The sequence below is a fragment of the Haematobia irritans genome, chromosome 2 (genome assembly GCF_050003625.1).
Source record: "Haematobia irritans isolate KBUSLIRL chromosome 2, ASM5000362v1, whole genome shotgun sequence".
Lineage (NCBI taxonomy): Eukaryota > Metazoa > Arthropoda > Insecta > Diptera > Muscidae > Haematobia > Haematobia irritans.
The window spans coordinates 231,990,726-232,003,702 of NC_134398.1; the positions used below are offsets into that span (position 1 = coordinate 231,990,726).

Consider the following 12,977-nt stretch of genomic DNA (forward strand, 5'->3'; position numbering starts at 1 on the left):
CTTCGCCTGTTGTTGTTGCTGCTGTTGTGTGGGGGCTGTGGTGGTTGTGCCCACACCTGTTACTGTGGTTGTAGTAGTAGTTGTGGTGCGCCTTAGAACATTACTGGGATCACTGACAATTAAAGGATTGTAGACTTCATCAGTGACCGTGGTTGTTGTTGTTGTGGTTTGTGTCGTTACTAGGGGTGTTGCTGTTGTTGTAGATGTTAGTACCACGGATGATGGGTGTTGGAATTGTTCCTCTTCTACTTGAGGTTTGTCTAAAATGTCCTCAGTTGTTGTGGTAGTCACAGTTGCTATCGTACTGGGTTTATGCTCTACCACGGATGTTTTTACTTCCTCTTCGGTTTTCACATTTGTTGTGTCTGTTGGTTCCTCGATTTCTCTCTTTACCATATGCGTAGCAATGACGTTTTCTGTTTCTGTGGTAGAGCTGGTGGTATTTGGGGTAGCCTCCAAAGGAATTTCTTCCCTTTGAACGACAATACTTTCTGTGGGTGTTACTGGAATTTCCGAGACGGTCTCGGATTCCTGGGTTGTCTGAGGTGAAGTTGCTGCTGTTGTTATTGCACCTACTACTGCTGGGGCCAATGCTGCCACAACTGTGGGCACTAGCATTTTTGCTGCAGTAGCCGCCGTTGCGGTTTGCACCGCTGCCTTGCTCGTTGCTTGAGCCGCCGCATTTAGTATGGTGGTAGTAGTAGCTTTAGCTAATGGTGTTAGTTTACTTACAAGACTTACATTCGATTCAGGGGAATCCGGTGTTATTTCCGGAGGACTTTGTGGGGGCATGGGGGAAGAGGATTCAGGTATTGGGGTTACAGTGGGGTTAGTAATTTCTGCTGGCTGGATAGGAATAGCTTTTGTATCTAATTGCTGTTGTGTTACTGTGATGTGGCTTTCCATAACTAACTTATCCTCTTCCACTTTGTTGGGATCCTCTTCTAAGGCTAAATATGAACTTTGATCCCTCCAATGACCTATACCACCGGGTAAATCGGTAGCCATATACTGTGAAGAACAAGAGCCCTGACCACCCCTAGCTTTATCGTGATCGGGGGTGGGTGTGGCATGGCCACTACTATCACTACCAGGACCACTACCATCATGATCGTCATCGTCTTTGGGTTTACGTATTTCGGGGATGTCAAATGTATTTTCACCACCCTCGTCGTCATCGTCGTCATCATCATCGTCATTGTCATCATCTCCGTCCTTTTTCGTCTCCTTTTCATCCAAGTCTTTCTTTGTTTTATGTTTATCTTTGTCTTCTTCGTCCGATTTTATGGGTGGTCTCTCCAAATCATCCAAAGTCTCTGGTTTGGTCTCATGTAAGACACCCACAAGCTCTTCCGTCTCCTCCAGAATACTGGTGGGCCATGTATCCTGTGCAAGATTAAAGCTTAGGGTTTCAACATCAGATTCCACCGACTTAATGGCCTCTTTGGGGGGAATGCTAATGGGTAAGCTCTGGGGCTCACTCTCAGTCTTTTCAGTCAAGTCAAGGGTGGTTGTGGAAGTCATGCTGGGTTCTTCAGTCTTATGTGTTAACGAATCTTTGGGAGATTCTTGAGGTTCGGTTAATGCAACCAATGAGCCTTCATGTCGTAGGATTTGATAGTGGTCAATAACCATTTTGGGTAGATTATCTTTGTGAAGATTGTCTAACAATGATGAATCATCATCGACTATGGCCGATGGTAAAGGTTTGACCTGTAGTTCACTAGGATCAGGGGGGCAGACATAAATAACTGGGTCTTTATACTCATCAGAGGTTACCGATGTAATGGTTGTTGTTGTCATGTTAATCGAAGTACGATCTGACGATTCCTCAATTATAGGTAGAATGGAGGGCAATATTTGTTGATCCTTAACCCATTGGTTTTCATAGGTATGCAAAGAAGGCAATGTTGTATCCATGCTCAAATTTTTCAATAGCTCATCTGATTTGGAAGCTTCGAAAATTATGTTTTCTGTACCAACAGATCCAGGAGCAGATTCCTCTTTAACGGCTACAATGGAATCTTCAATATCTTGCAGTTCTTTTGACTGCTGTACAGTTTCTGGATGTCTTTCCGCTTTTTCTGCACACTCCTTTTCTTTGAAAGCGTTTTCGAACATCTCATATTTCGTTGTCCAATATTTGTTGATTTCTTGGTACATATGGTATTTCAGTTGATCCTCTCGGCTTCTTTCCATTTCTATGCTATCAACTACAGTGCATAATTCGGCCTCAGGTACAACATCAGATTCAGTATGAGTTGTAACTATTGTGGAGACATAGGTGGTTGTGGTGGGCGTTTGCTCACTATCACTGTCAATGTGTGGTGTGTGGGTAGTCACTGTTGTGCTTACATAGGAGGGTGACGCCTCTTTAGGTTCTTGCACCGACAAATCCTTGTGTGATATTACCGTCGTTGTTAAATACACTTGTGGATCCTCCTCAACTTCGGTCGTCGGTTGTGGTTTAGGATCTTGATAGTCGGTGATTTTACTGACAACTACTGAAGACCAAGAAATGGGTTCAGAGGCATCTGGATTAGACTGTTGTTGCCTCTCGGAGTCAAGGAACTGCTGTGTAGCACTGACACTTGAAATACATGTTTCCTTAGTCTCAATTTCACTGAGTTTCAGATCATCTGGGAAGTTCTGGAGGATCGTTTCAGGTTTTTCATTACTCAAAGTGGAGATCAAGACATTTTCTTTATCCAGAGGTTCAGTAAATACTTTCTCCTCAGTCTTGATAATCGCTGCCCATGACTTGGGTGTTTCTGTGGGAGATTGAACTGGAACTTCCTCGAGCATCTCTTCAGTATCAGCAATTTCGAGTTTGCTTGGTTTCAATGTAGCGGACCAATAAGAAGTTTGAGCTACAAACCCATCATCGACCTGTGGTTGTCTTTCAGAATCAAGGAATTGTTCTAATGCGGAAGTAGGTTCCTCAGGCTTAGTTACCATTCGGTTTATGTCTTCTGTTTGTGTTGTGGTAACAGTAGTAACAGTGGTTTTTTCGACCACAGTTGTTTTTGTTTGAGATTTAGATTCGTCTGGATGTACCTTTTCATGCTTTTCGGTGGAGAGATTATCTTCATGAACTGGCACAATAGCATGTGCTTCTTCTACTAATAAAGTTGTTTCTGGCTTCGAATGTTCGCTGGAAATCTTCTCCTCAGTCTTGATAATAGCTGCCCAAGATTTTGGTGTTTCGATAGGTGATATCACAGGAACTTCTGAACTAGTGGTTGTTACATCTGCCATGGCAATTTGCTCTGGTTCCGTATCTTTGATAAGTATGCCAACGGTCTCTTTTATTTCTGAAGTGGGCAAATGGAACACCTTCTCCTCAGTCTTAACTATAGCTGCCCACGATGTTGGTTCTTCAGTGGGAGATTGCACAGGTATTTCCACTAAGTTCTCTGGCGATGAAACCTTTATATGTTCCGGTTTCAAGTTGGCCTTCCAGTAGGATGTTTGAGAAACGAATGAAACATCCTCCAAGTGGTGTACATCTTTGAGTTCCTCTTGATTTGGCTTGTCTTCTTCAACAGGAGTTCCCTTCTCTTTCTCGTCATATTTAGATTTATCATCTATTTGCTTAAATTTGTCTGGTTTAGTTTTAATTTCCTTCTGTAAATCATCCACGGGTTTCACATCTTCCGCTGTATATATTAAGGACTTTGTTTCCTTCGTAGATTTTGCACTTTCTGGAAGAGTTTCAACTTCGGATGATTTAGATTGATCTCCTTCAAACACTTTCTCATCTGTTCTTATTACAGCTGCCCATGATGTAGGCGTTTCCGTAGGCGATTGCACTGGAACTTCCACAACTACATCTTCGGTTTCTGGAATGGCTATGTTGCCAGGTTTCAAAGTAGCTGACCAATATGAGGTTTGGGAAACGAAGCTATCAGCTTCTTCAGGTTCTTGAGGTTTTACAAATTTAGTCTCTTCCTTAGAAACCACTTTACTGGGAGATTCACTTCTCTGATCGTTCTTCTTTTTTGACTTTTGTTTCGGTTTCTTCTCTTTTTTCTCAGTTTCGTCCAGTTTCACAGAGATCAATGTTTTAGGTTGGTCCCTACTTGGTGCAGTCTCCACAACAGGTATAATTGGAGCAGATTCCGTTTCAGTAATGACACGAATCTTTTGAGCTGGCTGCGGAACATTTTGTGCCGCTATTGCTGCCCATGACATACCAGATTGAACAGGTGAAGGAGCTCTAATGGTAGGTTCCTTCGGGCTTAAAAGTTTTTCGGAAGTAATGACATGCTCTGTTACGGTGACCTGACTTTCAAAAACTTCGGGTTCTGAAATATCATGAACAATTTGCTGTGGTTCATTGTAGGGTGTTTCAGGTTGATCTACAGCTAAGTCATGACGTTTTGTCTTCTTTGATTTTTTATGACTCTTGCGTGATTGGTTGGATCGAGACCTGGAACGCGATGGTGTTCTAACTGTCAACCATTCTGCTGACTGACTTGGTTCATTATCTTCAACAGAAGTTTCAGTAATTTTAATGGTTGGACGTTTTTCGCTACGTGAAGCTCGCATTGTTGTGGTTGTTGTAGATACTGTACTTGTTGTTGTTGTTGTTTCTGTTGTATCCACAGGTTCCATGGTCTCCACAACAGTTGTCCATGGTGTTGATTGACTTGAAGGCTCCATAGGAGCTTGTAATTCAATATCAGTTTCTTTCCAGGTCATGGAGGCGGGTTCTTCAACCCAGCTGGTATTGTCTCCAAGGTCAGTAACGATTCTTTCAATAGCAGAAACCATTTCGGTTGATTCTGTCGCGGTTTCAGCTACTTCTGCATAGTCTGCTGGAGTACTAGATTGGTTTGAAGGTTCTTCTTCCTCATGAGGCTTTTGTCCCTCAACACGTCTGGTTGGTTGCGGTGAATATCTTATCTTACCAGGTTCTGTCAAACCAGATTTCCTTACAACTTCTGCATATGTTTCCGACAAGGACCATACCGACGGTACATTTGACGGAGAAGTTATCGGCAAGGGTACGATAATTTCACTAACCTCCGTTGCGGGTTGTGTTGCAATCTCTACTGGTGATTTGGGTTTACTATCCCCTGTTTTATTCTTTATTTTCTTATCTTTCTTCTTTTTCTCAGGCTCGTTGTGAGATGGAACAACCGTTTGTGAAACTTCTTTAGTTTGTGAAATTTCTGGTTCATAAGAAGGCAACGACTTATATTCCTCGTCAGTAACAAATACCCAGGAGTCGTCTTTGGGTTCTTCTACGGTTATTCTACAAGAGGTTACATCTTCAACCAAAGTGTTACTCTCGCGAATGATTTCTTCGCTTGGAATATCTTTAGGAATAATGTTATGCACGGTGGTAGTTTCAATTGTGGTAGTGGGCTCTTCCCTCGTTGCAGTAACAGTTGTTATCGTTTCGGTTGTTACGTGTTCTTGCGACAAGGGTTGCGGATTTTCTTGCTGAATAAATTCAGATGTAATCATCTTTATTGTCTGAGGTTGAGGTGAGAGATTTTCTTTCAAAACGGAAGACCATGACCGAAGAAGACTTGGTGGATGAGAAATGGTTTCTGGTTCTGGTTTCTCTGCAGTAGTTACTATCTCACGTATTGTTTGGCTTTCCGATATGGGCTCATGAGGTAATTCTTCTACTTTCACCTTTGGTTTCTTTTCCTCTTTATCCTTCTTAGCTTTAGTTTTGCTTCCAGCGGGCTCCGAATGTTTGAAAACATCAGCTCCAATACTTCCTCTGGTTTCAGTCGTATTTTTGGTGGGTTGCTCTCTCTCCTCCTTAGCAGCAGCTTGTGGTTCCAACTCTTGTTGGTATATGTCAGTGATAGTCTCTGCAATGCTAGTTGTCACAGTGGTTTCTTCTACAACCGTTTTCTCTGTGGGAATATCAGCACTGAACCGCTGACTTGGAAGTTCAACTGATGTGATATCAACAACCGACTTAGATTCCTCAATTTGTACATGTCCAAGAAGATTCGACGTACTTTCAACTTGCTCATCTTCCTTTGTCTGAGGTTTCACTTCAGGTTTCGAAACGTCCTCGTTTGTTTTCATGTCGTTTGTAGCCTTCAGCATGTCTGACCATGACATGGGTACAGGCTCGATTTCCTTGTGCTTGTTTTCATCGACAACTTCGTTAACTTCCACAACAGTTCTGTCTGATTTAGACTCTATGGTGATTTCAGGAACAAATTGCTGAGGTTCCTCCATTTTGATGCCCTTCTTTTTCTTATCTTTCTTGGATTTCTTATCTTCTTTTCGTTCTGAAAGTACTTGCACATCTTCTTCAACAAACTCAGTAACTTTCTCAGGGGTGTCTACAGATTCAGGGACTGTCTCAGAAATTTTCGATTCTGTGGTTTCCTTGAGCATGTCGGACCAAATCTTGGAGGTAGTTTCACTTTCTTCTACATTAGGTTCATCTACAATCTCAGTAACCTGTACTGTGGTTTCACTAACTTCGGTAATAGATATTGCAGATGGTTTCTGTTCAGCTATGCCAGCACAAGTTGGTCCCTCTTGCTTGGTAGCCTTCTTCTTTTTATCCTTCTTTGATTTCTTTTCTTCGTGAGATTTAATCTGTGGTTCACTTTCTTGCTGTATGCAATCGTTCACTGCATCTTTAATATCGCGGGGTTCAGTGGCTGTCTCAATTATTTTTTGTTCTACAGTTTCCTTGAGAATGTCCGACCAGGATTTTGAAGTAGTTTTAATGTCTTCAGGGTTAGGTTTATCTACAACCTCAATGACATCGATAGTGGTTTCAGTCACTTCGGTCATAGCTGTTTCCTGTACAGACGGTTTGTGTTCAGCTAAGTCTTCACCAATTGGTCTCTCTTGCTTGGCATCCTTCTTCTTTTTATCCTTCTTCGATTTCTTTTCTTCGTGAGGTTCAACCTTTGGTTCAATCTCTTTCTTTATGAAGTCGCTCACAGCTTCTTTAATATCGCGAGGTGCAGTAGCTGTCTCAATTATTTCTTGTTCTACAGCTCCCTTTAGCATGTCTGACCAGGATTTTGAAGTAGTTTGAATGTCTTCAGGGTTAGGTTTATCTACAACCTCAATGACATCGATAGTGGTTTCAGTCACTTCGGTAATAGCTGTTTCCTGTACAGATGGTTTGTGTTCAGCTAAGTCATCACCAATTGTTCTCTCTTGCTTGGCATCCTTCTTCTTTTTATCCTTCTTCGATTTCTTTTCTTCGTGAGGTTTAACCTGTGGTTCAATCTCTTGCTTTATGAAATCGTTCACAGCCTCTTTAATATCGCGAGATTCAGTAGCTGTCTCAATTACTTGTTCTGCAGTTTCCTTGAGCACGTCCGACCAGGATTTTGAAGTAGTTTGAATGTCTTCAGTGTTAGGTTTATCCACAACCTCAATGACATCGATAGTGGTTTCAGTCACTTCGGTCGTAGCTGTTTCCTGTACAGACTGTTTGTGTTCAGCTAAGTCTTCACCAATTGGTCTCTCTTGCTTGGCATCCATCTTCTTTTTATCCTTCTTCGATTTCTTTTCTTCGTGAGGTTTAACCTGTGGTTCAATCTCTTGCTTTATGAAATCGTTCACAGCCTCTTTAATATCGCGAGGTTCAGTAGCTGTCTCAATTACTTGCTCTACAGTTTCCTTGAGCATTTCGGACCAGGATTTTGAAGTAGTTTGAATGTCTTCAGGGTTAGGTTTATCTACAACCTCAATGACATCGATAGTGGTTTCAGTCACTTCGGTGATAGCTGTTTCCTGTACAGACGGTTTGTGTTCAGCTAAGTCTTCACCAATTGGTCTCTCTTGCTTGGCATCCTTTTTCTTTTTATCCTTCTTCGATTTCTTTTCTTCGTAAGGTTTAACCGGTGGTTCAATCTCTTGCTTTATGGAATCGTTCAAAGCCTCTTTAATATCGCGAGGTTCAGTAGCTGTCTCAATTACTTGTTCTACAGTTTCCTTGAGCATGTCTGACCAGGATTTTGAAGTAGTTTGTTTGTCTTCAGGTTTAGGTTTATCCATAACCTCAATGACATCGATAGTGGTCTCAGTAACTTCGGTAATAGCTGTTTCCTGTACAGATGGTTTGTGTTCAGCTAAGTCTTCACCAATTGGTCTCTCTTGCTTGGCATCCTTCTTCTTTTTATCCTTCTTCGATTTCTTTTCTTCATGAGGTTTAAACTGTGGTTCAATCTCTTGCTTTATGAAATCGTTCACAGCCTCTTTAATATCGCGAGGTTCATTAGCTGTCTCAATTACTTGTTCTACAGTTTCCTTGAGCATGTCCGACCAGGATTTTGAAGTAGTTTGATTGTCTTCAGGTTTAGGTTTATCCACAACCTCAGTGACATCGATAGTGGTTTCAGTCACTTCGGTGATAGCTGTTTCCTGTACAGACGGTTTGTGTTCAGCTAAGTCTTCATCAATTGGTCTCTCTTGCTTGGCATCCTTTTTCTTTTTATCCTTCTTCGATTTCTTTTCTTCGTAAGGTTTAACCGGTGGTTCAATATCTTGCTTTATGGAATCGTTCAAAGCCTCTTTAATATCGCGAGGTGCAGTAGCTGTCTCAATTATTTCTTGTTCTACAGCTCCCTTTAGCATGTCTGACCAGGATTTTGAAGTAGTTTGAATGTCTTCAGGGTTAGGTTTATCTACAACCTCAATGACATCGATAGTGGTTTCAGTCACTTCGGTAATAGCTGTTTCCTGTACAGATGGTTTGTGTTCAGCTAAGTCATCACCAATTGTTCTCTCTTGCTTGGCATCCTTCTTCTTTTTATCCTTCTTCGATTTCTTTTCTTCGTGAGGTTTAACCTGTGGTTCAATCTCTTGCTTTATGGAATCGTTCAAAGCCTCTTTAATATCGCGAGGTTCAGTAGCTGTCTCAATTACTTGTTCTACAGTTTCCTTGAGCATGTCTGACCAGGATTTTGAAGTAGTTTGTTTGTCTTCAGGTTTAGGTTTATCCATAACCTCAATGACATCGATAGTGGTCTCAGTAACTTCGGTAATAGCTGTTTCCTGTACAGATGGTTTGTGTTCAGCTAAGTCTTCACCAATTGGTCTCTCTTGCTTGGCATCCTTCTTCTTTTTATCCTTCTTCGATTTCTTTTCTTCATGAGGTTTAAACTGTGGTTCAATCTCTTGCTTTATGAAATCGTTCACAGCCTCTTTAATATCGCGAGGTTCATTAGCTGTCTCAATTACTTGTTCTACAGTTTCCTTGAGCATGTCCGACCAGGATTTTGAAGTAGTTTGATTGTCTTCAGGTTTAGGTTTATCCACAACCTCAGTGACATCGATAGTGGTCTCAGTAACTTCGGTAATAGCTGTTTCTTGTACAGATGGTTTATGTTCAGCTAAGTCATCACCAATTGGTCTTTCTTGCTTGGCATCCTTCTTCTTTTTATCCTTCTTCGATTTCTTTTCTTCGTGAGGTTCATTCTTTGGTTCAATCTCTTTCTTTATGAAATCGCTCACAGCTTCATTAATATCGCGAGGTTCATTAGCTGTCTCAATTATTTCTTGTTCTACAGCTCCCTTTAGCATGTCCGACCAGGATTTTGAAGTAGTTTGAATGTCTGCAGGGTTAGGTTTATCTACAAACTCAGTGACATCGATAGTGGTTTCAGTAACTTCGGTAATAGCTGTTTCCTGTACAGATGGTTTGTGTTCAGCTAAGTCATCAACAATTGTTCTCTCTTGCTTGACATCCTTCTTCTTTTTATCCTTCTTCGATTTCTTTTCTTCATGAGGTGTAGATTCGTCGTGCGATTTTTCTGATTCTACTACTTTTTCAATTTCTTGGTGTTTCTCTGGTTCTGATTGAGACACAGTTTCTTTTAGCATATCCAACCATGACTTAGGAGCAGATGGAACGTCGTGTGATTTAATTTTTTCGCCACGAGTCTCTATAACAGTCTCAATAATATTTTCTTCAACAGTGTCTTTAAGCATATCAGACCATGATTTTGACATATCTTGAACAGGTTGAGTTTCCACAATTAATGAGTGGCTAAGTGGTTGAGCTTCCTCACCAATAACATCCATTGTGGGAACCACTTTCGTTCCTTCTTCTTTATCCTTGTCTTGAGATTTCTTTTCTTCCACGAAAGTTTCTTCTTGGTCTTTCTCTGCTGTTGCTTTGATTTCCGTGTGTACCACAGTTTCCACGGATTCTAAAATTTCTATGGGTTTGGCTATTTCATGAACTTGTTCTCCAGTCTCAGCAACGGATTGTTTTGATTCTTCTGGATTTTCTGGAGTTGACGTCAACTCATCAGATTCATCCATATTTTTATTTTCAGGTACAACTTCGATAAGCTCGTCATCTCCCGTTTCGGCAATAACACCTGAGATTTCAGCGAGTTTGAGTGAAATTGTTTCAGAAATTGGTTCTTTCAACATATCAGACCATGAATTTGGTACAGACTGAACAGGAACTTCTGTTTCTGTCTCTGGTTCGGGATACGATGTTTCACTAGTTACAGGTAGGTGTACAGGTTCATGAATGTCTGTCTGTTTTTCCGATTTCTTCTTCGGTTCAGATTGACTCTTCACCAACTCTTCTTCTGATGCACCAACAATATCTCTATCGATCTTAATCTGATCTTGAGCAGAAGGTTGTAAAGGCAAAACAGATACATCCGTAAGTTTCTCTATATCTTCAATAGGTGCTAATTGTGCTTCGAAGGGACTAGGGATGCGCTCAGCATGGGATAGTTTCTCGGAGCAAACATTGTCCATAACACATGACTCTTCAATATCTTCCACCGGCGTCCAAGGCCTATTCAATGTATTGGCTGGAACCTTTTCAGAATCTTCGACAGTTGTAACCTCGGTCACATATGTAGTTGTTGTTGTCGTTTTAGATGTCACATCGACCTGTTCTTGTGAAATGTCTTCTGAATCTTTTGTTTGAGTCTTTGATTTCTTCGCTTTCTTTTCCCTAGGAAGTTTACTAAACTCTTTCGATGATTTTTCATTTTCTTCAGAGACAAGTATGTGGGCCTTCTTTTCGTTGTGCGTTCTTTCTGATTTTGGTTGTTGTTGCAGTTCTTGGCGCAGGAATTCTTGTGTCGTCTTCTTGGTATCGAAAGTTTCTTTCTTAGTGGTATTAACGAATGGTTGATTGATATTTTCTTTCAAAATATCCGACCATGTTTTGCCATAACCACTTGCTTGCTTCACTTGTGAATTTTCCTCCTCGACAATATGAATTACTGTTTTTGGTTCCAGTTCAAATTCATCTTCACTGCCAGGAATTGACCAAGGCTTGTTGAACTCAGAGTCTTTAATGGCTTCAACTTCCAGAGAAATCTCCTCCAGGTTATATGTAAATGTTGTTGTATCTTCTGAAGGTTGTTCTACTGATTCACTGCATTGTTCCATTAATTTCTCGGACGGTTGCTTCTTGTTATTTTGTCGTTTATGTTTTGGCGACTCTTTCTGAACGTCTGTGTCTGAAGGAACTGATGGCACTTTGTGAACAATTTCCTTCTTGGGCTGTTGTATTGATCTTGTAGCCTCCGTTACTTCAGTCGTGTCAGTTACTGTTTGACTAACAATAGCCGACCATGACAATCCACTGGGCTTGAAGTTTTCTTCGGGGGTTTCCAATGGCATGACATGCAGCTCTTGCTGTATTTCTGTGAGCTTTTCAACATCAGGATTTTCTTCTTTAGGTTGAACCTCAGTTAGTTTCTCTTTCTTCTTCTTGGTCTTCTCTTTTTTTACTGATTTGATATCAACTTTCTTTTCAACTTTATCCGGATCTGAAGAAGATGCCTTAGTTGAAGTCTTTTGCTTTGGAATATCTTCTTTGACATGAATTGCTTCAACTGTTTGAGATGGAGGAGGGGCTTGGCTAACAATAGCAGACCATGACAAACATCCACTAGATATATTGACTTCAGGTTCAGGTAAAGCAACTTCCATAGGTTTAGGTTCATTATCAAAGGGTTGAGACTCGATTACTGGCATTTCCTCGAAAGACTCCTCAACATCGGAAGTGGGTTTTCGCACAGATTTCTTAGATTTCTTGTCTTTTTTCGGTTTTCTGGCAATATTAGTGCTATGTTGTGTCACATCAGATTTAGGCGCTACCACATCAACATTTAAATGTGTAGTCTCTTCCAAAGTTGGTTCAGGTGCTTTCTGAAGTATGGTAGACCACGAAATAGTTGTCGATTGCGTTGTTGGAATATCAGTTATTTCAACGGTCTTAGTTTCAACAGCATCTACAATCGTCGTAGTGAATTCAATAGGCACATCCTTGGTAGCGACAACTTCGGATACTTGGGAATCAAGGTTTTTGGGTTCCTCTTGGGAGATTTTACGTGAGTCTCGTTTTTTGTCTTTAGGTTCACGTTTCTTAGTGGGCTGTGTATGTACTTTTTCCGTCTCCAGGAACATTGCAGTTTGATGACTCACAGAAGGTTTCTTTTCTTCCTTAGGCTCCGGCTTCTTAACCTCTTCAGGTTGAGGTTCTGGCGCTTGTTGCAAAATGGAAGACCACGACATTGTCGTTGTTTGAGACGGAGGAATTTCGATTGGCTTCGAAATTTCAGTAGAAGAATCTGACATCAATTCGACAGCGGAATGTTCTGCTTTGAAGATTTCGGATTCATGTTGTTTTTGTGGTTCATCAACAAATTTAGGTTCTTCTACTTTCTTTTTACGTATATCTGTTTTTTCTTTTTTCTCACGCTTCTTCTTTGGTTCAGCCTTCACTTTTTCTGTCTCAAGAAATACTTCGGTTTGTTTAGTCAATGATGATGTTTCTTGTGGTTCTAGTTTCTTAACTTCCTCCTCGGTAGGCTCTGGTGCCTGCTGTACAATAGAAGACCATGAGGTTTTGGTAGTTTCTGAAGAAGGCCATACATAAGTAACAGCTGGGGCTATCTTTGCTGATTCTAGAGTGCTTGACGTTTCCATATAAATTTCTTTTTGAGGCTTTTCCAGGGAAATTGATTCGACCACGATCTTCGATTCAA

The 12,977-nt window shown here is 41.0% G+C and overlaps 1 protein-coding gene across 15 annotated transcripts in view; it reads right to left on the minus strand.

Moving 5' to 3' along the window:
- The window catches only part of Msp300 (Muscle-specific protein 300 kDa), a 235,060-nt gene that overhangs the window by 31,056 nt on the left and 191,027 nt on the right, over window positions 1-12,977 (minus strand). For all 15 annotated transcript variants that reach the window (XM_075297876.1, XM_075297874.1, XM_075297868.1 and 12 more), the window contains one exon: window positions 1-12,977. This exon is cut by the window's right edge and continues 19,969 nt beyond it. In XM_075297876.1, coding sequence (XP_075153991.1) covers window positions 1-12,977 — 12,977 coding nt within the window.